The sequence below is a fragment of the Lipophrys pholis genome (genome assembly GCF_963383615.2).
Source record: "Lipophrys pholis genome assembly, chromosome: 7".
NCBI lineage: Eukaryota > Metazoa > Chordata > Actinopteri > Blenniiformes > Blenniidae > Lipophrys > Lipophrys pholis.
The window spans coordinates 16430859-16453279 of NC_137638.1; the positions used below are offsets into that span (position 1 = coordinate 16430859).

Genomic DNA, 22421 nt, shown 5'->3' on the forward strand with positions numbered 1-22421 from the left:
CAAATACATTTGATAAAATAATAGAAGTTTGAACAGGATCAGGATTTACTTTAACAAACTATACAAATAGTTTAATTACAAACATGAAAGGAATCCAAGCAAAAACTGGACAAGCGGATTTTCAACTTCAGCTCAGGGTCAACACTGCTACCATCAACAACTGCAGCTTTCCTTGGTGAGTGGCGGGAGTGAGGACGAAGATTACGTTTTTCTTGACCTGGTACAACTTGAAATTCTTAACAAACACCACTTGACTATATCACACGCGCTTGCTTCTTTTGAATGCTTAAATTGGGCAACGCTCACTTGAATTATGTGAAGAATCCAATCCGCAATGCCAAGCAGATAAACACAATGCCACAAAGTTTGAGCCAGCTTCAGTCGGAGCTGTCTCAGATAGTTCACATGACAGATGGATAGACAGGCAGGGGCCAGTTATTGTGGGTAACCAAAAAAAATGTTTAGTGGGCGGCTGACTGCAGATTGTGATCCTGAGTTTTTGGTGAGCTGTAGCACATGAATCAGAAAAGTAGGCAGGGAAAGAGCCCACAGAGCAGGTGGGACACTTCGCTCTTTTTCTTTTTCTCCCACTCAGGAAGCGGCTCCTCTGTTTTTCCGTGAGCTGTTTCACCATAGCAAGACATTTTTTACATTCCTCTCTTTGGGGTGGTCAGTTCCTTTTATACCAACCCTCCTTCTTCTTCCTAACAGGGGGGAGGTATATTGATTTGGCTATTGCCAGATTGACAAAGACTTCCACAGCTAAAGTTTTGCCGAGTACTTGGCCTGAAATCTCTTGAACCAAACATTTTTGATTTGGCATATGCCACCTCATGATTTATTTATGAGAGCACAAAGAGATAAAGAACATTTGAAGCTTTAATTTGTGGTTTCTTTGAATTTGTGCCTTAGAGCAAAGTAACAGGATACCATCCTCACTGTCATGCTATAGAAAGCTATATATTTGCCAGAAGGCTTTAACCAAAATTGAGTCATTTGATCAAATATCTTCTAAAGCAATTAGAACTAATTGATATATATGATATATGTATGTGATACCATGATTACAAAGGGGGGTTTCTGAAATGAGACCCTAATCACAACCATCCCAGTCTGTGATTTTATGGTGCCTGTAAAGTGATACAGTCAGTGGTTTCACAGACAATAACAAGCTGTAAAAGTCATTCACAGTCTATCATTAGGTTTTCATTAAGTTTATATGGCTCGACACCTACATCTGTGAGTGGGTGTGTGTGTGTGTGTGGGTTACATTTCTCACCTTGCGGGAACATAACTCTGTTTACAAAGTCGCAATTGAAGACTTTAAATCCTTTTTTAGGCATAAAATAAGTTCCTGTGATAATGGTGTGTCTCAGTTTAGACTTTTAATGTTAATACCGACATCTTTCTGCCCATCCAAGAAGATTGGTCAGAGCTTAAAACTCCCTCTACTCTGCAGGTAACAGTAGGTTGATGATAAAATCCTACACTATGGCTGACATTCTTTTCACTTTTGGAAAGGCAACCTTATTTGAACATTTCAGCAACAAGGCATTTCAAAGTACTTTACATTAACAAACACAAGAAATGCAAAGTAATGGCATTAAAATTGGGGAAATGTTTTAAAATAACCCAGAGACGAAGCCGTTGCGCAGTTTTCTGAGATCCTCAAATGTTGGGCCCATCTCCAATACGGCGAGGCTCATCTTGTCTGTGTGTTGGGGTGGGGGGTGGGGGGTGGATTCCTTTGCAGTGGCGCAGAGGGATTTTCTCCTCCGGTGAAAGGTCAATCAAGAACAAATCAGCGCTGAGGTCAGAGGTGGACCTGACAGACTTTGTCCATGTCACCGCTTCATCATGTCTTTCCTCACACTGTGGGCTCTCCGTTGTTTTACACTTCTCTCACCAGCTCACTGGTTCACAGATGAGTTGAAGTTGGAGTGTTTTTAGAGCTGTAGAACATTTCAGGAAGCTTCAGTTCCAAGACTCAGTTGTTGTTTGCAACTGAGGGCGAGGAGGTTTTCATGCCACACTCTTCATTCCCGGCCATTTTACTACATCCCTGATCATCCGACTCCTTTATACCTACACTCCACCCTTTACTCATTCCCTGCAGACTACTTTTTTCTCATACACTCCCTTTTAGATTCATCTATAAATCATTTACACCTACTACTTCGAATTCAACGCAAGCTGCGCTTTCTGCATAAGATGTAGTCCGCACTCTGCTTGGACTGGAAATTTGAAAAGTCTGCAGATCACTTTGACACAGAGGCAACATCCAAACATCCATCCATCTTTTTTTTTTATACTGCTTCATCCACTTCAGGGTTGTGGGGCACTGGACCCACTCCCAGCTAACGGAAGGGCAAAGGCAGAGTACGCCCTGGACAGGTCATAAGTCCAACATAGAAACATCATAACAACAGAAAAACAAACCTTGTTAGTACTCCACTGTACATGTGGGTCTCCCCCTGGCTGAAACGTTGAGAGTACAAATGGACTGTAGGCAGAGGAGCTATTCCTGTGACACTCACGCACAATGTACCCACATCTCCTTCTCTCCTCCCATACACGATTGTCTCTCTTACCACAAACCATTCAGGCAGAAAGGATTGCTATGTAAATGCACTGTTGAATAGGAGTGAATGGACAGGCTTAAAGCAGATTATGTTAAACAGCTTGTTAGTTTAAAGACATGTTGAAGTGAATGGATAGGGATTAGCAGATGTGCTGCTGTGCCACAGAGGTGTTTCTTTAAAATGGACTTAATCCCCTGTCAGTTCACACATCAAATAAAAGGATAAATGCCTCTAAAAGTGAGCCAGGAAAAGGTAAGGTGGTCTTTAAATGGTGGGGAACAAATGGAATTCCTGAAGCAGAGGCAAAGAATTTGAATAACAAATATGCTACAAATATGCCAAGTCCATTTGTATGATTTTTGGATTACTATGTTGGCTAACCACGGGGGCCTGTCATTGGTTTTCAAAGAAAAACATAATGCTGTTTTGTTGCTGTTTGTAGGAACCATCATCCCTTAGTTTGACAGCAGGAAGCTGAAAGCTTGTCTCTGGAAACACTCTGGAGACATTATGTGAACCTCTGAATAGCTACACTTCATATGAAAAAGAAGTCCACTGTGCAACATGCATTCTTAGGATGGATGGACTATAATCAATACAGTAGGTCCAATGTGTTTTTTAACCCTTAGAATAAAGGTAGGTCCCCAGATGATCGAAAAAGCAGGAGGGTACAGTATCTTGGTAGATGTTCAGAATTCTCTCCATCAAGAGCACCACAGAGAATTGAGCAACAACTGAAAATATGACAGATAATTGATGATACATGCAGATACTTTACATCCCAAAGTATTAAAGTTGTGTGATGATGGGCTTTCCAGCACCACCAGACCCGTGATCTCAAGGTTTGATGGATTTTATCATCCAACCTCACAGAAATCGAGTGATGAAGGATGATACGCATGTATGAGGTGTTTTGACTTCAGACAGTTTTCCCCATCATTTGGCAAGCTCTAGTCTCAGTACCTGTTCACACGGCAACGATTCAGGTGAAAACGTATCGGTTTTGCATTTTTCTTTCAGGAAAGTTGCAGTAACACCTAGTTTTGCAAAAGCCCGTGAAGTTCCTCTTCATACAAAAATAAATAAATTAACTTACAATTACATGTAATCCAATATGTATTTCAAAGGTTTAGATTTTGTATTCTTCCTTGTGGCGTCGCACAGTCACACAGTCACACAGTGGTTAACCCTTAGAGCAAAACCAGTCTGCCTGGGAAACCTAATCAGAGTGAGATGACATTGCATAGTAAGAAAATAATTTGCAAAGAAGACATTACCTGCAGAGGACAGATCTTTTCAAAAGATGCCGCGTGAAAGCTGGCTACCACTGATAAAATATTTTATCGGTTATTTGCTGATTGTGATTCTGAGGAGGAAGATTTCTCAGCCGCGGAGTCCAACAGGGTGACTTTACGTGATGCACCTGAACGCATCACTCATGGTCGTCAGCTGCTGGATTTCCAGACCATGGAAAGCAGCACAAGACGAGGTCATGAAGAGCAGAAATATCACTTTTAGGGCAAATTTTGGAGAAGCAGAGGCGCTCAAAACATGCAGAAGTAGAATCGGGCTACATGAAGCCCGTTAACCCGTAAAAATCCATAAATTAGCCGCATCATTTTATAGGCCGCACGATTTAAAGCTTGTGAAAAAAGTAGTGGCTTATAGTCCGGAAATTACGGTACTTCTGTGGAGGAAAGCAAAAGTTTGGAGCTGTGGAGCTGTCTATATTTATTTTGTCTATATCGTTCTACTGGTACAGCCCAATCAAGATCAAATATGATCGTACGTAGCCCTTGAACTAAAATGAGAAACACCCTTTTTGATATAAATGGTCCATTGGTATCAATATGTATGTTTCTTTGTATTAGCTTTGAGATGTCACATCTTTTTTTTTTCTTTTTCTTTTCTCTCTTCTTTTCTTTTCTTCTTCTTCTTTTTTTTCTTCTCTCTTCTAGACTGTTGTCACATCTTACTAAAGCAGGTATAGGAGATGGCTGGATGGGTATTTATTCAGCTGACTAAAGAAAAAAAAAGGCATTTATTTAGATTTACATATATTACTTTTAGAAATGCAGAAGAGAGTAGAGCAGGGTACTTTTACTCTGGCGGAGCCGACCAAGCCATGTCATTTGCGACATCATTTCAGAGATCACAGGTTGATGCGTTTACACGTTTGGCCACAAGCATCATTATGAAAAATGAGAAGAAGAACAAAGTGACTTACTTAAGTGTTGACATTTAAAGCTGCTGTCAGGTTACTATGTTATGACAGCCTTTTCCAAAAATGACGAGACAGTGAATGCTGAATAAACCGCTGACCGCAAGCACTGGCTCAGACACATTTGACATGTAGAGCGTTTTATACTGGCAGCAGATGGAGTCAGAAAAGCTGTGAATCCTGTTCAAATGTGTCAGCGACTTTGTTTGTGACCAAAAAGTTTTCTATGTCGAGGCTGCTTTTTTTGCATTTCCTCCTCCTCCTCCTCCTCCATATTATTTTGTATTTGTCTGCTAAAATGTAGCATTCTCTCCATGCTTTCTTCAAAAATCTGCCCTTCAAACTAGTTTGAACAACCATCATTCGCCTCTTATCTGCCCTTTTGTTTTTCTTGTCAGCATGACTTTCTCAATTCTTTTTTCCTCTTATTTTGTGTCACTGCTCACCCTTCACTTGTGACAGCTTCAGCCATTCATCATAGGCCCAGCATGAGGGTGACTACAGTGACAGAGATTGTGTGCGTGCGGGCGTGCGGGCGTGCGGGCGCGCTTTATAGTAACTGATTATGAATCGGTCACTCCTCAAGAATATATATCGTTAGTAAAGTCAAACTCAGGAGTGATTTGCCTGACACACACACACACACACACACACACACACACACACACACACACACACACACACACACACACACACACACACACACACACACACACACACACACACACACACACACACACACACACACACACACACAGCTTCACAGCTATTAGGAATTGGGGGCAAATGCTGTCACAGTTTTTAAAAGGCTTCCCGTGGTTAGACATGCTTGAAATGACATTCTGGTTCACTGGAGGAGGGGAGTGGGAAAAGGAGAGGAGGAGAGAAGGACAGAAGTAGAGGGGGAGGAACGCCGAGTTTCAGAGTTACACAAAAGTGATCAGATGCAGAAATAAAGAACGTGATAGTTTCATGTGATGTGTGAGGTTAGAGCAATAACACTATTAAAACAAAAAAAAAATTAAAAATCGTGACTAGGTTTGCAAAAATGTCACTATTGTGCCTCTTCCTATGTAAACCTTTGACTCCAATATGGCGAAGCTTTCTTAAGTTTAGAAAAGGACTGACATTTTAGCATTTCAGGTCATTATCCAGCTGCCCTGAAGGCTAATAAAGGGTACCAAACAGGCTCAATTTAAAACTTTATCGCAGAATGTCTGTCATTAGTTACAGCTGATAATTATTTTTGTTTCAGGCAGGATTGACAGGTACTTTCTATGCTGTATATTGAGGTTTATATGGGTAATATTGGTCACAGAGTGAGTAGGGGGTGAGGGAAGGAGATAGGGCAGCACCAGGGCAGCTTTCTTTCTGAACTTTTTTTCCCCCTCATTGACGATGACGCGAGCCTGGCAGCCTATTGTCAGTCATTAATGAACAAGCAAGAAATAAAAGACGTGCAAAGAACAGCGGCGGCTACAAACGAGACGGATTAAGTTGAAAACAAAAGCTGTTTTATCCCAGTCAGTTTAACCAAGAGACTACAAAGATCAGCGTATTGTTTTCAAACAAAAAGCTGCTCGTTTTGTGCCGTCTCACGTCTGAAATGTTTCTTGCTAAAAGCAAAATGTTCTTGTCTACAGCAAATGCCTCACAGGCAAGAGGATAGCTCTGGAGAGGAAATGGTCTATTAGAGTGTCTCAACCCATTTATTTATTAGTGTAAAAGCTCCAGGCTTGGTGATGTAATCACTAACAGCTCCTTTAAAGTGTCTCTGCCAGCTACCTGAACAACACACTACTGTGTGAAAAGTGCTTTGAGGAGGTTTTTGCTTGAATTAGGGGCTGGGAGTCCATGTTCATGCACAATGTTCAAACCAGCAATTTTATTAAGTCTCAGTTTGAAATGTATATGGATACAAAAAAGACATGTTTGTGACTGATAATTTCAGACAAGTCAAGATTTGGGAGTTAGGAGTTAAGTTTGTTCTCAATATGCTTTTCACATTTGTCTGTTCCTGGATTATCCGAAAGGCTAAAGATGGTCACTTGGACTTGAAACTTAAAGACATCTAAAGTACTCTTCATTCTAGCTGTCGTATGTATGAAAACGAACAATTGAAATCCACTCTGTTGTAGCACACTTCAAGTAGTTCCTTAATTTTAATTACGTGGCCACTTGAGCTGCTGCTCACTGCAGTTGATTTATACATTTTACCCTGTTTCCTGTTACTCAAAACAAAAAAAAAGTAACTTTTCACCTTTTAGGAAAACCAGGAGTTAAAGATATATCTTCTAATCAAAGATTTATCCCACTTTTACCTTGCTGGCAAACTTTATGTTCAAAATTCAGTAGAAACAGCTATTTGTGAGCTAAACTTAAAAGGCTTGATCCCTCAGATCGCCATGTTTGTATTCAATGTCCTCCTCACTCTCCTTTTTTATTTAAACCCCATCTCACACACACACACACACACACACACACACTGTGTGTGTGTGTGTGTGTGTGTGTGTGTGTGTGTGTGTGTGTGTGTGTGTGTGTGTGTGTGTGTGGCCTCCCTACTCGGCAAGCAAAGTAAACGCCCACTTTTTGCCTCCCCTTCTCTCTCTCTCTCTCCTCTCTCCTTCTCTCTCTCTCTCCCTCTCTCCCTCCCTCCTCTCAGCTGGGCTGCTACTGTCAGACGGAGTTGGAAGACAATCAGCTCCAACCGCTGCTGCTGCGGCTGGTGCATTTTGAATGGTGTGGACTTTCTCACGTTGCTGCGGACCCCCACACACACATATAGGAGCTTGCATGCCCAATACCCCCACCCCACCCCCCCACCCCCTCTTTCTCTCCCTCTCTCTCTCTCTCTCTCTCTCTCTCTCTCTCTCGCACTCTCATACATACACACACTCAGAAGGAGAGGTGGTGTTTGAGTGGTGGATCCCGTCGAGAGGAGAGTGCTGAAGAGAGGAGAAGTGTGGAGCAGGGCGTCAGACTCTACCATGCCAGTGCAGGGAGAAAGACTGAGGAGCTGTTTCTCTCTCTGCCTCTGGAGCCGGAGTCCTCTGTTATTGCTCGGACTGTTCTCTCTGCATGGACAAGTGCACGGTGAGTTACTTCAAACTTTCTGAACCTCCTGCTGCCCTCAACCTTGTTGGTGTTTTTACTTGGCTTTGCACTGAGGTATGCACTGCTGCTGCTGCTCATCAGACCTGCACTTTTATTTGTTCATGTTTTGTTTCAGTTGAAGGTGTTTTGTCTTTGTGATCTGTTGTTCCATTCTGCCAGATTAAATCCAACATGAGCAATCTTCTGAAGAGCACCTACTGCTTTTAAGCAATCTGTGATCTCTGCCTGTTTTCAGTCAGCTCCAGTGTTGCAACACCTGATGTAGATACGGTATCCTGTATGAAAAACCATGTTGTTGTTTATTTGTGCTATATCCTTTCATAGTATGTTATCAAAAGCAGCAGATCAAGGACATTTCAGCTGAGATAGTTTTATATTTTTGTCTGGCAGAAATTAAGAGAAACTGCACCGGTATTGGTTCATTTTAAAGACAAGTGTAAATTTTAATATTGAGCAAAAATATCTTTCTTTGATATTGGAAACAACACTAATCTAATTAATGAAAGGTAAGCATTTATACTGATGATGATTTATTTTAGGAATTATTCTAGGTTTGCATATTATTGATATGTGCAAGTTTCACTCCTTTCAAAGTCCTTCAGATGCTTTTATATCAATGAAAAAAAATAAAAATAAAAATCAATGAATCAACGCTCTGTTCCATTATATTTGCAGCTTTGCTCAGAGAGCCATAGAGATACATCATCATAGACTGACACTGTTCCCGTTGGCCCGCCGCAGCCGCTTTTGTCTGTGACCATGTTTGGTATCTGGAAGTGTGATTTGTGAGATGGTGGGAAGAGAATGTGTCATATTTAACAGTTTGTTGTGTTTGGTGGCATAATGCATGACATTAATGTTTAGCTCTCTGCTGTAGTCATTTGTCTTGCATCAGTTGAATTCAAGCAAATGTATTTGGTTGATCAACTTCACAATCAATTAGAAAATATTCTCAATTTGCAAACTTTAGATAGTTATGTATTTTAATTTTTCTTTTGGGGGGGGGGGGGGGGGTTGCTCTCAAAACAAGCTTGCAGTGTTTCTTATGAGTGATGTTGTCTGTAGATGTTTTTGTTCACAGTCGTAATTGTTGGTCTATTTAAAGTCATCGGAGATTATTTCAGCTGGGAGCCCTGAAGTTAAGCCAGCAAAGGCTCATGCCTCATACTCGGTGCGCTATGTGCTGAGGTCGTCCTGCGACCTCTGGCCGAATGTCATCCCCTCTTTCTCGTCCATCTTTCCTGTCATTGTCACAGGGGGACATGGCTTTCCTCTCCACTCCGTGCCAAGTTAACCCATCCTCCTGATTTACTGTCTTCATTGGCAGATGTCGCTTTCTTGCCCATAAGGAACGCTCGGAAATAATAACAGTTGTTTTGAATGCCGAGAACATTTAAGCATTCGCAGTGCGCACGACTCTGCTCGATCACCAACTCACAAAGTGTCTGAATGCTTTAGATTCATGGTAACACCGACTGCACTCTTCAAGGAGCCGCAGAACAGCTGCCAGTAAAGAAGACATATGTTAAAACTGACACAAAGTTGGACCTCTTCCAAACTTTGTTCTTTGTGTCGTGTTCCTCGAGTCATGCACCATCAGTTCTCTATTTTACAGTTCACATTTAGATAAAAGACGATATAGCATACATTTTGCTTCCCATGTGTCATTGTTTTGATGTTGTATTTGGTTTGCTGCAATACTTAGTTGCAACATGCATGAAATAAATAAAATTGTATGTGCACTTTTTGACTTCAAGCCAGATATTGGAATGCGTTTTCAGGTCTTAACACCTCCCAACCAGAATTTTTGAAATGTCTTTATATCTGTCACATCTGGTCTCAATAATTAGATTGCATCAAACATCTTAGGACATTTTTTGAGGTTTAATCTATTTTCCACAAAACTCTCTGCCAGCTCAGGAAGATTTTTGACCAGACATCTTAACCATTTCTTTGGTACATTTTGAAACATCACTATCTGATGCATTCCATTTGATAAGGCGCTAAGGTAGCCTATGTTGACCTGGGTGTCATAGTGTTTCTAATAATTCAAGCAGCAGCAGCAAACATACATAATTGTGTGTTTCTGACAAGCAGATCCAGTATTCAAATACATTTCTCCTGAGGCCTGTTAGCAACAGGCTCAGCCATTGGTTGACACACAAGTGATGGATTGATTGCCTTGGCACTGGATTCAGGTAGCAAGCAAGGGGCAAATATTTTTTGGGGCTGAGGAAAACAATCTCTGTACTTTCCTTCTGTATCTGCCCTGTCTTCATTGTAATTCTTCCCACTGTCCAGATCAACACATAGATTCTTGGCAGACAGAGTGATTCACTATTGTGTTTCTCGGCCTTGTAGCCACATGTGAAGTGGAGTCATTACAGGTGGACATAAGGAAATCACAGTTTGTAAATCAGACACACACAAGCAGGTCTTGTGTGACCTTCCACCTACACCAGGCTGCAGCCTTCAATGTGAGTTCTGGGAAGTGAGGAGCGAGCGTGATAGCTTACATTTCATTGTCCTTGATGGAAGTAAGCACTGCTGTATCGGTTTTCACAGTCAAAGCTCTGCCAGTTGCTTTGCTTTTGTCACTGCTCACTAATAAGACTGTTGCTCTCTGCAGAATTTCACATTTTGTTTTCAACCACATCAAGCAACGGCTGATTTTTTGCCAAAATAATTCAATCACCTATTAATAATATGTCCTCAGGTGACTGAGAGTGTGAGCTACAATCGTTCAACTTTTTGAGTTTTCATAAAGGTCTTTTGGGGAAATGGGGATTTATTTGTTTTAATAATCAAGCTATACTGTTGATAGATGAGCTCCATTCCTTATGAATTGCAATTATATAGTCACAAATAAGACAATAGATATACCCCATCACATCAAACACATTCAGTCCAGTCTTCTGAGATACGCTAGTAATGTTTTGGGGTTTATTTTGTTCATTTTAGCATTCTCAGATCTTGGGATGTCATTGACAAAACTCTCTACCTTTTGAATTGCTGATGCTAACATTTCTGGGGCAAAGTCAGCTTTCATAGAGAGAGCTGACTCAATGTACCAGACAGTTAGTTGTGCTGTCTGGTCCTGCATCTCAAAGCTTTCTGGCATTATGTGTTTCATTCTTCTCACAGGAAAATGATACCACATTAGAACTAATGATCTGCAGACTGTAATGCTGAATGGGTAAGGTGTAGCACGCGGTGCAATATGTTTTCCTTATTTTGCCGTAAGCTCCCACCCTTATTGTGGCCTTTAGAAAAAAAATTTATCATGTGATTTTTAGTGAACCCATATCATGTTCTGTCCCGGGTGGGTAAGGGTTAATAAGCCAGGAGTCAGAGGATATAAAGGTTTGGTGACAAAGCAATGACATAGATATGAGTGCCTAATATACCATGTTTCGTGCTGCCTCTTATTGTTGAAATGATGTTGGAGGGAAAAAGAAAAAAGCATCTTGAAATGACCTCTAAAAGGTGCAGTGAGGGGAAGTGTGGAGAGTTTGGGACTGAGGGGTATTACATCCTGTAATGGATACAGATCCAGTAACTTCCATCCCAGTCAGATTACCGGTCTGGCGCTGACTTCTTAAGACACAGCTGGAGCAGGGGAAGTTGCATGTGCGTGTGGATTTGGATGTGTGTGTGTATGTAAGAGAGAGAGAGACAGCGAGAGACAGAGAGAGAGAGAGAGAGAGAGAGAAACCCCACCTGAATATTCTTAACACAACTTTACAATAACGAGTTTAAGACATCTCAGATCAGATCAATACTGAGGTGTGTAGTGTAATTATTGTTGTTTACTGCCTCTGAAGTGTCTTTTAAAGCATTGAGATATTGTCCTCTTGTTGGTTGTGAATATTGTGGAACATGGTCCTTTGTTTGGTTGGGTGTCCTGAGAGCTGCCTGGACAGCACGGTATATCACAATGGAGTGATGGACAGACAACAGGTGAGCCACAGCAAAGCTGGCTGTCACAGCCACAGTGTGTTGGGACTATGAGAGCTTACAGTTTTCCATGCACTTGCTGTCCCTCCAAAATACCCCCAACTCCACCCCCACCGAACTCACTGGAACAATTTAACGGATTGGCAAGGTTGGATAGCAAAGTGTTGCATTGTTGTTCTGTTGTTTTGGACCTTTGAGTTGTAGTTATGATTTCAGAAATGTAGAAATAATATCCAAACTAAATAATTGAAATTTAGAGAGAGAGAGGGACACTCAAAAGATTTTGTTATAGTCATTCAATTTGTATGACGTGCTAAGATGTTATTTATCATGCCAAAAAAGCATTTTCAGAAAGTAATTAGTGTGACTTCTGGTCAAATGTTTTATTTAGCAACCCCCCCCCCCAAGAAAAATAAAAAATCCATTAAGATAGTGAATCTGATGGCAACAAAGCTGAAGATATTCTTCCTGTAATTTAGGGTTATTGGTGGCCATTAAGATGCACACATTTAGCCAAGTGGTTCTGCAATAGAGACAATCATCTTATGGTTTGCTAGGTACCTAATGGGTATCTAGATCAGATCGGGTTGTTAAGTGTCTTTGTTTGTGCATGTTTGTGTGTTTTCATGGTCCAGCCAGTAGCATGTTTGGCCAGTGAGATAGTACAGAGGAGGCCTGGAGCCACTGTTGGGTGATATGTGACTTAGTTAATGGGAAGCTAATCACACAGAGGAGACAGAGGGACGCATACAACTGTAAACACACTTACACTTACGCAACTACACACACACACACACACACACACACACACACACACACACACACACACACACACACACACGCACACACGCACACACACACACACACACACACACACACACACACACACACACCTTATGCACTGAGTCTCTGCTCCCACAATTATACAGCAAGACACTTACCTGCACACAGATCGGATTGTTTCCATTCTCAGTGTTGCACGGCTTAGATTCAAATTTAGTCCAAGCAGTCATTGTCAAGACCAGTATTAGTTGTGCGTGTGTGTGTAAATAATAGTGTGAATATATGTGTGAGGCTTGGCTAACTGACAAAAAGAGTTTTGATCGCCCCCACTGTGCACTAGACGTGTCCAGAGAGAGAAATTATAGTTGATGGTATCGTATTACCCACACCTCATAAACATGCATGAGTGCATGAGTGCGTGCGACATACTCTTTAGTAAACATCAATAATCTGTTTGTCGTTCATCATAAATGTTAAAAAAAAATTCACACACTCAATGTTGAATAAGGAGATTGTGTTATTGGACTGGTCAGCAGTATAAAGACGGTAGCTTCTATTGTTTTATTAACTCTAGACAATAAATACAATCTGGCTGAATCTCTGAGGTTCTAAGTCACATTGGTAAAGTTTTGTTTGTGAACTTTCTAAACTTTTACCAGAAATTACCTCAGAGTCATGTGGGCATTATGCACATACACACAAAAATAAGAATAAAATCATAGAATTTGGTTTAAGGCATAAATGACTGAATATCCCTAAAATACAAACTATCCTCCTGACTTTGGTTAACACTCCAATAGCTTCACTCAGTTTGTGAAGTGTGCCTGTGTTTGTTGCAGCCTTATTTTCAAACAGCATGAGTTTCTGGGTGAAATTCTACACTCAAATTGTGACATTTCCTGGAGCCAACTATCAACCTGGCGTGTGCAAGGCCGTTGTTTATCAGTTTCTGTAGGCATGACTTTGGCAAGCCAACACGAGGGAACAATGAGTCATGCATTCATATCATGGGAATAGCCTATCCAATGTGGTAAGAATAGCTTCCAAGTTTTAACATACTCAGAGGGAGTGTGTATTGTAACTCAGTGTTGCTTGATATACCATTGTGAGTGTACATCATAGTTCAAATATGTTGAAATGTGTGACATAAGTCTACATTCAAATGATGCAGTAAACTGTATGAGGCTCTCAATGAAGTTGTTATCACCTTCATTAAAACTGCTGGGTTGATGACAGGAGTACCCAGATTAAATATATTCGACGAAAGTGTTTTGGCATTGTCAGTGAAAGAAACCATTGGGATCAACTCACCTGGTTTTGGGCTCAACACTTGAGTATAATTCATTGATTAAAGGTCATTCAAATCCTCAATATCCATGATTGATACAGTCTTTGTGGTTTATCACTGTAAAATAAAAGCTTTATGGGTTTAGTATCAGCTATTTGTCAGCTTGTGAGTTAAGACATCAGGAGAAGAAGAAAGGAATCAACCACATGTTGAACATTTAGCTTTTTTTTGATAGCATAAACAATAAATTGCATTATCCAGCAAATAAATTGCTGAGGCTTCCTTCTATATACTCGTTGAGTAGTTTTTCCAGAGTTGATTTTTTTTTTTTATGTTAAAGTACTTGTGCATTGACCATATATAAGAACAGGTTGTGCTTCAGTGAAGTATGTTTAAGAAACCATATTGATATAAGGATGTTATGACAGGCAATGTACATGCTGCATTAATCTGCCGGCTATTTATATAAAGCATTCCTTTATGATGTTCAAATTTGTCTGACAGAAGAAAGGCGCAGAGGCTTCAAGGTATCTGCTTATTTTATCTTATACAGCACATATTTGAACAGATAGGTAGCAAGACATTATCTATTTTCTTCACATGTATCATGACATGCTACATTATACATGAGCTTTTAAGTAAATATGTTTATCGTCTGGTCATTTTCAATGTTAACCAAGGTAGTCGCTTGCTTTAAGCCCCTGTGTGTCAGAGTGAATGTATAGAATCATTGTAAAACTTATCAAAGTATCTCTCTTATAGACAAATCATCTCAGCAATTTACCAGGACATTGAAGGATATATCACTCTGGTTTATGTATCCCCCCCATTTCTGCTGAATCATCTTTTTCCCTAGGGAACACAATTACTCCTCCCCTTCAAATGATCAATGCTACTTCACCAGCAGGCCAGGTGACAGCAGGTGATTGCAGCCTATAATTTTCTTTACTGAGGATCCAGTTTGTATCTCTGTGACACATCAGTTTGAGGTGGTAGCATGTCGACAAATTCATGACAAATTGTGTGAGTCATACTTGAAGCGGTGGCATCGAACTTGGTACAGTACTCAGCGACAGCCCACTGATCCAGTCGGAGGCCTGCTGTCTGAGAACCGATGTGGGCTGTTTGTGATGAGTAGGAGCCAGCAGATGGCTATGTGAAGGAAAACTGGAGCCTGTGATGAAGACACCAGCTGCTCTCTCTTTTATTTGCTCTTAACTTTGAGGTAACTACAGTACCGTTACAAGGTAACTACTGTGTGACTGCAGGGCACCGATGTGATGATGTTGGGATACTTCTGCAGTACTTGGTAAATGTGGAACGTTGAGGTGAATTCTCAAACAGTACTTGGATATAATTGTGAGATAAATCCAGTATACTTACAGTCTAATTCAAAGTGTGTGTTGTAGTATGCAAAGTATGTACCTCAGGGTTCATTCTGGGTTCAAAACTGGATCTCATAATCTGGACTCTTGATAGATAATCACAGGTTTTGATGCGTCTTAACTCAGATTAGAATAAATTGGAAACACCAACTTTCCAGTAACATTTGAATGACGAGGTTGAGTTAAAAAGATCCCTCTCTTTTGTTTTTGTTTTTTATTCTCTTTTATGTCATTTGACCTTTCAGAAGTCATTGTGCCGCAAAACACCTTCATATTTGTTAATTACAGTTTCTCTATGTTGTTCTTCTCTCTCTTTGCTCTCCTCCGTCACACCCCAACCTCTGGAGGCAGATGGCCACCCACCTCTGGGACTTGTTCAGTTGAATGTTTCTTTTTAGGAGAAAGAAGTTCTTTCTCCACACATTTGCCTCCTGGGAACCACTTTTATGGTAAGGTCTTGAAATCAAGTGCCAAGATAGGGCTGCGTTTTAAATTGGGACTACACAAAAATAACTGCATGAATTGTATGTGGTCGGTCCCTCACACCTCCTTCGAAGACTGTTTCATGATGTCGTTGAATTGGAATGCCGATCGCCTTCTGGAACTTAACTGAGAGTTCCGGCATCCTTGTTTGTCTGTCACTCATCTCCATAAAAGGATACGTGCACACGCACGCACATACACACACACACATTGACATACACCCCACTGATTGAAGAATAAAGCTGGCAGATGACAGCTGTATAACCAAAGAGTGGCACAGGCTCATTACTGCATCATTCATCCGTCAGAGAAGGTTTGAAGAGTAGTTGATGATGTTGTTGTGTTGGAGGATGGAAGCACTGAATGCAACATCTCTTCTCATCCCCATTTCATTGTGCTGTTTGCTGAAAGAAACCTTTAAGAAATGATTTCTGTGTCTAGCCTGTATAAGATTTTTTATTTATTTTTTTTGTCTTTTGTGATTGATTCAGATTCTATTGTAGCGGCAGATAATTTTCTTTTCCTTTTCAAAGATTAACCAGTTTTTCAGACAAGTAAATAGTCTGGGTTCTTCATCGACTCCACCTTCATGCAAAGTATTATTAGAGTTCTAGCAAAGGCGATAAAACCTGTGTCAATGTTTTACACAGAGAAAGAAACGTGTTTTTCCTCAACCTCATTTCCCCAGTTTCCCCAACCAATGAAAGAAACCTTTGAACACCAGTAATACATGTATTTTTTTTCCATTGTCTGTGAACATCTAAGGGTTCGGAAGCTACTGAAATGAAACAACTGTTGAACAGAGCTTTCTCACACCCAGAGTCAAAACACAATTTTCAATTTCACACATTTTAGCCAAAACAGAAGGACATACGACCTTCTTTTCCAGCATCCAGACTTCGGATCGCAAAGGAAGGTTCATTAACGCATTCCTGCACATGTGGGATGGTTTGCCCCGTCTCAACACTGACAGGGCAGAGAACAGGGAGATAAGACCAGGGACTGAATGTACGTGAATGTGTAGGAAAAAGGCAAAAACTCCAGAGAGGGAGTGAGAGAAAGAGGGAGGAGAAAAAGAAAAAAAACCTTTCACCTTTCTTGTTTCTTTTGCCATACAGACTGCACTGTCAAACACCGGGAAGATGAACTGTTACTTAGAGGGAAGAAGGGGGGAGAAGGGGAGCAGAGTTGTTAAATGAGTGTGTTCTTAAGTGGAAGGGGGAGGCGGGTAGTGTTTACATGGGCTCGGTGAAAGGGCTTTTCTGCTTGGCCTTGTTTGACATGGCCAGGATAACTAATGAATATGCTCTCTCTCTCTCTCTCCTCTTCTCTCTCTCTCTCTCTCTCTCTCTCTCCTCTCTTCTCCTCTCTCTCTCTCTCTCTCTCTCTCTCTCTCTCTCTCTCTCTCTCTCTCTCTTCTCTCTCTCTCTCTCTCTCTCTCTCTCTCTCTCTCTCTCCTCTCTCTCTCTCTCTCTCGTCCCCTCTGTCTGTTCGTCTATCGCACTCCCAATCTCCTTCATCTTGCTCTCTCATGCACAGTATCCACTCCTCTGTCCATTGAAATATCTGTCTTCTTTCCTTCAGTTTGTACAAAGCAACATCTGTTGAAAAGAGGCCTTTGGTTTTTTTGGAGTTGGTGAGGCCATGGCTGTTAATTGCGTGTTGACAGTGGCCCCTATATCCTGCCATCAAGCCTGAAAAGCCTATAGTGGAAACCTGAAAGCTCTCGCCGGTGTCTGGAAGGCCATTTTGGTGAATGAGCTTGAAACAATTATAGTGTCAGTGCAGTTCTGGAGAATTCAGCCAGTTCAAATTGTTTGACCCGAGGCATGTTTTGACATTAGCGGGACGTGCCGGGGTTTATACAGGAGCCCCAATGGTCAATACAGGATTTGACGGAGGTTGCGCTTCAGAGCCAAGAGCAGACTGCAGGAGTAATATGTTCTTGTACCTTCCATATGTTCGCTTTAAACCAGTGGTTTTCAAAGTGTGGGTCCCCAGCGAGCTCTGGTGGGGAAGTAGCTGCAGGAAAAAGCTTGGGGTCATGAAGATGCTTTTTCCGTTGATGTATTTTTTTTTCCTTTTAGTTTTTGAGAATAAAACAAAAACCATCATGGTAAAATGAAATATGTGAAGAGTATATATTACATAATTGCATCAATTTGTTTGAGCTGAATTTATTGGGCGTAGATCAGGGACAAATTGTAATGAGAAAATGAGTTTTAGAACAAACAAATAACATTTGCAGAGATATACAGAGTATACTGTAGATATGAAGACTTAGCTAATGTTTAAAAAAAAAAGCATCTCGCGAGCATGAGAAGAGATATGCTTTTCACTTACTATGGTTCTCAACAGCTGTTAAGAATACAATTTGGTTGTTGGTGGGTTGTTGTCAGGTCTTTTTCTGTGTATTGTGATAGTTGTCGCTCTGTGAGGTTGTGGTGAGTCCAACACTAGGAAAACTGCTGCTCTGAACTATTTTTCTAAATCAATATATCTAATGTGACACACGCTTCAAAATCAATGCAGACAAACCAAGGTGGGACTGTCTTTATGATGGCAGGAAGAGCAGTTCGTCATCAGAATAATCTCCCACTCGTGTTAATTCAAATTCCACTATAGATGTCATGGGCCCACATCCATTTTGTATTGAGATATTTTACTAATTCATTTTGACAGAGACGACCTGTGACAGTGAAGACTTAAATGCTTAAACAAGTGGGTATACTGTTAACTGGCCTATTTATGCAAAGTGTAAAGTGACACAGTCGTCCGGCATTGAGAAGAGCACAGGCGTATTGTTCAAGCAGTAGACGTGAAGGTCTTCGATCCATCTGATTCCCTAACCACTGCACGGTGAGGCACCGCCCTCCGCGAGGGAGTATCACATGACGTCCAATCAATTAAAGCAAAATTGACCACTTAATGCTCATGTATAGTCCGGTGTAATAGAGTGATGGGGAAATCTCATGGTCTTCATCACCGAATGTTTAAATTAGTTAGGTTTTTTTTTCTCCAAGTGATTTTACTCATGCTCATGCATACTAAGCAGTAGCCAAGGATCCCAGGTGCAGGATGGATGTGAAAGCTTTGTGTTTTGTCAACAGTGCTGCACCACCTCACATGACATTTCAGTGGATGCACACAGGGCGACGAAAAAGGAAGACGAGATGAAAGGAAAAAATTAGATATAGGATAATGAAGATGAAGTTTTGCGGAGAGCGGAGAAAGACAGATTAAAGGATTTGAGAAAAAAAGTGGGAGGAACATTAACTTACTTCAGGAACAGATATGGGCTTGAGAAGAAAGTGGGCGAACACGGTCGGCATTAAATAGAACACGGAGTGAGTGAGCATTAGGGAGTCGGATGGAGTGATGGGAGGGAGGGGGCAGAGTGAGAGAAAGGGTGGAAAAGGCCAGTGGCCTCTGCTCTGTCCCCTCTGTGGGCTGCTAAACTGCCCACCAGTTCCCTGCAGCTCTGTCACTTTTCGTTTGTTAATCCCCCATTCTTCTCCCCCTCCTACTCTTCTTCGCTCCCTTTCTCTCAAATCAGTCAATTGTTAATGTGACCCCTTTAAACCCCACTGCCCCTCTCTCGCGGTATTGTCAACACATTATCTGTGTGTACAAGAGGGGCATTTAGAAAAGGATGTGTGAGATGACGTATCTGTAATTGTTTCGGCAAATTTGTTGAAGTAATTCCTTTATTGGTACTTGTTCCTGGCCAACTGAAACTTGGCACATAATGAACCTGTTGCTGAGGGTTTTCCACCGTTTGTTTTAATGAGAAATGGTCTACTTTCAGACAGAGTTGTAGTACTGCACACATTTTCCCATTTGATGAAACTTTCTGCTGGTTCTGACACGCTTTGCAATGTAGAAAAAATTACTTTTATCAAGGTGCTTTTCTACTGTCAGTCCTCATTTGCATTTTGTCAGCAGTGAGTGAAATGCATCATCACAATCACATTATAAGCACTTGCTCCCTCATTTATGACACAAAGGCGGAGAAAAAGCATTTCATGATGATATAACTGGAAAGGTACAGCACTTTACCATTTGAAAGGTTATAGTTGTAACTCTCCTCTCCTTATTTACTGACGGTGATGCAGAACTTCTTGTGCATAAGAATAACAACAAATAAAACTCAAAGTATTTGTACACGGCTGCTCATCTATATATTTATTGACTTATTTTTTAGGTTCCACTACTATTACTACTACTATTGGTCTTTGACGAGACGTGTGTTTGATATTCTTTGTACAGGTGAGATTTGTGCAGCCTGGAGATATGAAGCAAAGTTTTGATATATTTCAGTTATCCCATGTTGCAATATCTGCAGTTACGCTTAGAATATAGCAGTTTTAATTGGCAAAAAGCTGAAGAACTTGTTCTGAAAGTGAACCCTTTTTTTGACCACCATGTATTTTATGAATACTAAACAACCAGACAAACACGAGCAGGTTAACTTTCAGCTTTTATTACATTCTTCTTGGGATTCATCAGAATACAGTACAACAGACATCACATATCTTTCACCATAACCAGAGAGGAATGATCAATTTTCAAGTAGTACTATCAAGTTTTATACAATTTTATTCATACCCGCATCTCATGTTGCCATTTTTATAGTATATATACAAAGTACACCCCCACTACATTAGTATCCCAACATAGAGAATGCCTGCTCAATCCTTGCTGTGCAGTTTGAAGTTTAAAAATGTGAGCCACTCATAAAGATCTACAAAGATATAAAGTAGCGCGTGTGCTTGCGTGCTTACTGGAGAAAGATGCAGCCCGACACGTTTGAATCTAAGCACACTCTGTTTTGTAAAAAAGTTTCTCTCGGAAAAAGGAGTGTTTTTTTAATTTAGTTTCTAGATTGAACATATTTGTGTCTGAGGGTAAGCATGGTGAAAAAACTCTTTAAAGTGGACCATTTTGTAATTTCTTTCTATCTAAACTATATTCTTGTATAAAGACACATTGGAACAAATTCCTGCAACAATGGAGTTAAAAAATGACTCATTCTGTGATGAAGAAATAAAAGCTTTGTATATTCCTTGAGTATCTTTCATTGAGTACCATGTATGAAATGGAACAATAAATGTTTTACTTTAACATTTCCAGCAGTATTTCCACCTCTGATAATAGCAGTCACCATGAAACAGTTAAAGTGGAATTATTTTTATGGTTTGCAGTTATATTGACTTAATTACAAGCAAATGGTGTTCACCAGGTACAGAGAAGAAGAAGGGTGGAATATGTTTGTTATTTTTACTTTCTGTTTATTGACTTACTAGCTGCTTTCTTTGCTTTTTTTTCGTTTTGTGGTCATTTAAGTTCATGGAGTAAGTTAAAACAAGCACATGCACACACGCACAAAACAAACAAACAAACACACACTACGACTTCAGTAAATTACATGAAGAATACTTCCTGAAGTCTCACATATAAGTGAGCAACTCAAAGCCTTGTGAATGTGATATAGTTCATGAACGGTTTTCAGTACTTTCTATCGCAGAATACTGGTGTACATTATAAAGTAGCGAAAGGCATTCGGTCTTTCATGATTAAATATTGTATCAGAAGTAATATCCATGAACATCGTAGTTTAAGTGGGTAGCGGGTAGTGGTGTGTTTATTAGAATTATATCTCATGCATTTTTTATTCAGATCAGATCAGCAGTGGGTATGCTCTTAATTCCTGAGACAGCAGACTGGCTGTGTACAGTGGTTCATCAGCGGGCCTTTCCTGGGTATATTCAAGGAATATTAAAAAAAAATAAAAGTGGCATAACTGGCTTTATATATATAATACTTAACTATCTGTTATGAGCGAGCAGCTAACAGTGGGTCACATCCGGTATCTGCTCTGTTTATATCAGGGAGAAAGGAAATCGTGCTTGTGTTGGAACATCTCTGGTCGCAGCTGTTCAGCATCTGGCCTCAATGATCATGCTGCAGTGAATGAAAACCTTAAAATCCATGAAAGAAAGACACTTCCGTGATCCCTCCTTCCCTCGAGTGACGAACAGGTGCCCGTTTGAAATAGGATCAGTGGGGGAAACAGCAGCTTAGTCTGAGTTTCTTGGCGTTGTATCAGTTGTGAAAAATCAAAGAGTCTCCTGTGACAGAACACGTTTCATGGTATTGAGTGTTGAAGCTCAACGTTTGCTTTTCTTTTTTTTTATAAACTACATTTTTGTCCAAGATTGTATTACCTAATTTATTTTTCAAAATAAATATTGCATGAAATCTTTCTGTTGCACTCAGTAAATCTGATTATATTTCAATGTGGCCAGTCAGCCCACGTGGAAGAGATTTACAGTGTTTACACAGCATTTGTGGAGTTGACGTTTGTCATATTGGATCTGACCACATCACTCGCTGCAAACCTGCTCTGCGCAGCAAACATTAAACTTCTATTACGGAGAAACTTCCAGACCCCCGGGTAGCGTACAGGAACTCAGGCCAGATTCTGGAAACTGTGCGAACCGTCACTACTGAATTGATCTCTCGTTTATTATGCACATGCCAAAGAGTCAGGGATTATACTGAATGTACAGTGATTCTGTCTCCTTATTTTCCGTTTTTGTTTTTTC

At 40.6% G+C, this 22421-nt stretch overlaps 1 protein-coding gene across 1 annotated transcript in view; it reads left to right on the forward strand.

Annotated features, from left to right (window-relative positions):
• Window positions 1-22421, forward strand: part of bmpr1ba (bone morphogenetic protein receptor, type IBa) — a 62560-nt gene that overhangs the window by 34068 nt on the left and 6071 nt on the right. The window contains exon 3 of the mRNA XM_080468425.1: window positions 7466-7896. Within this exon, the coding sequence (XP_080324551.1) occupies window positions 7791-7896 (106 nt within the window). The 5' untranslated portion in view covers window positions 7466-7790. The remainder of the gene's footprint in view (window positions 1-7465; window positions 7897-22421) is intronic.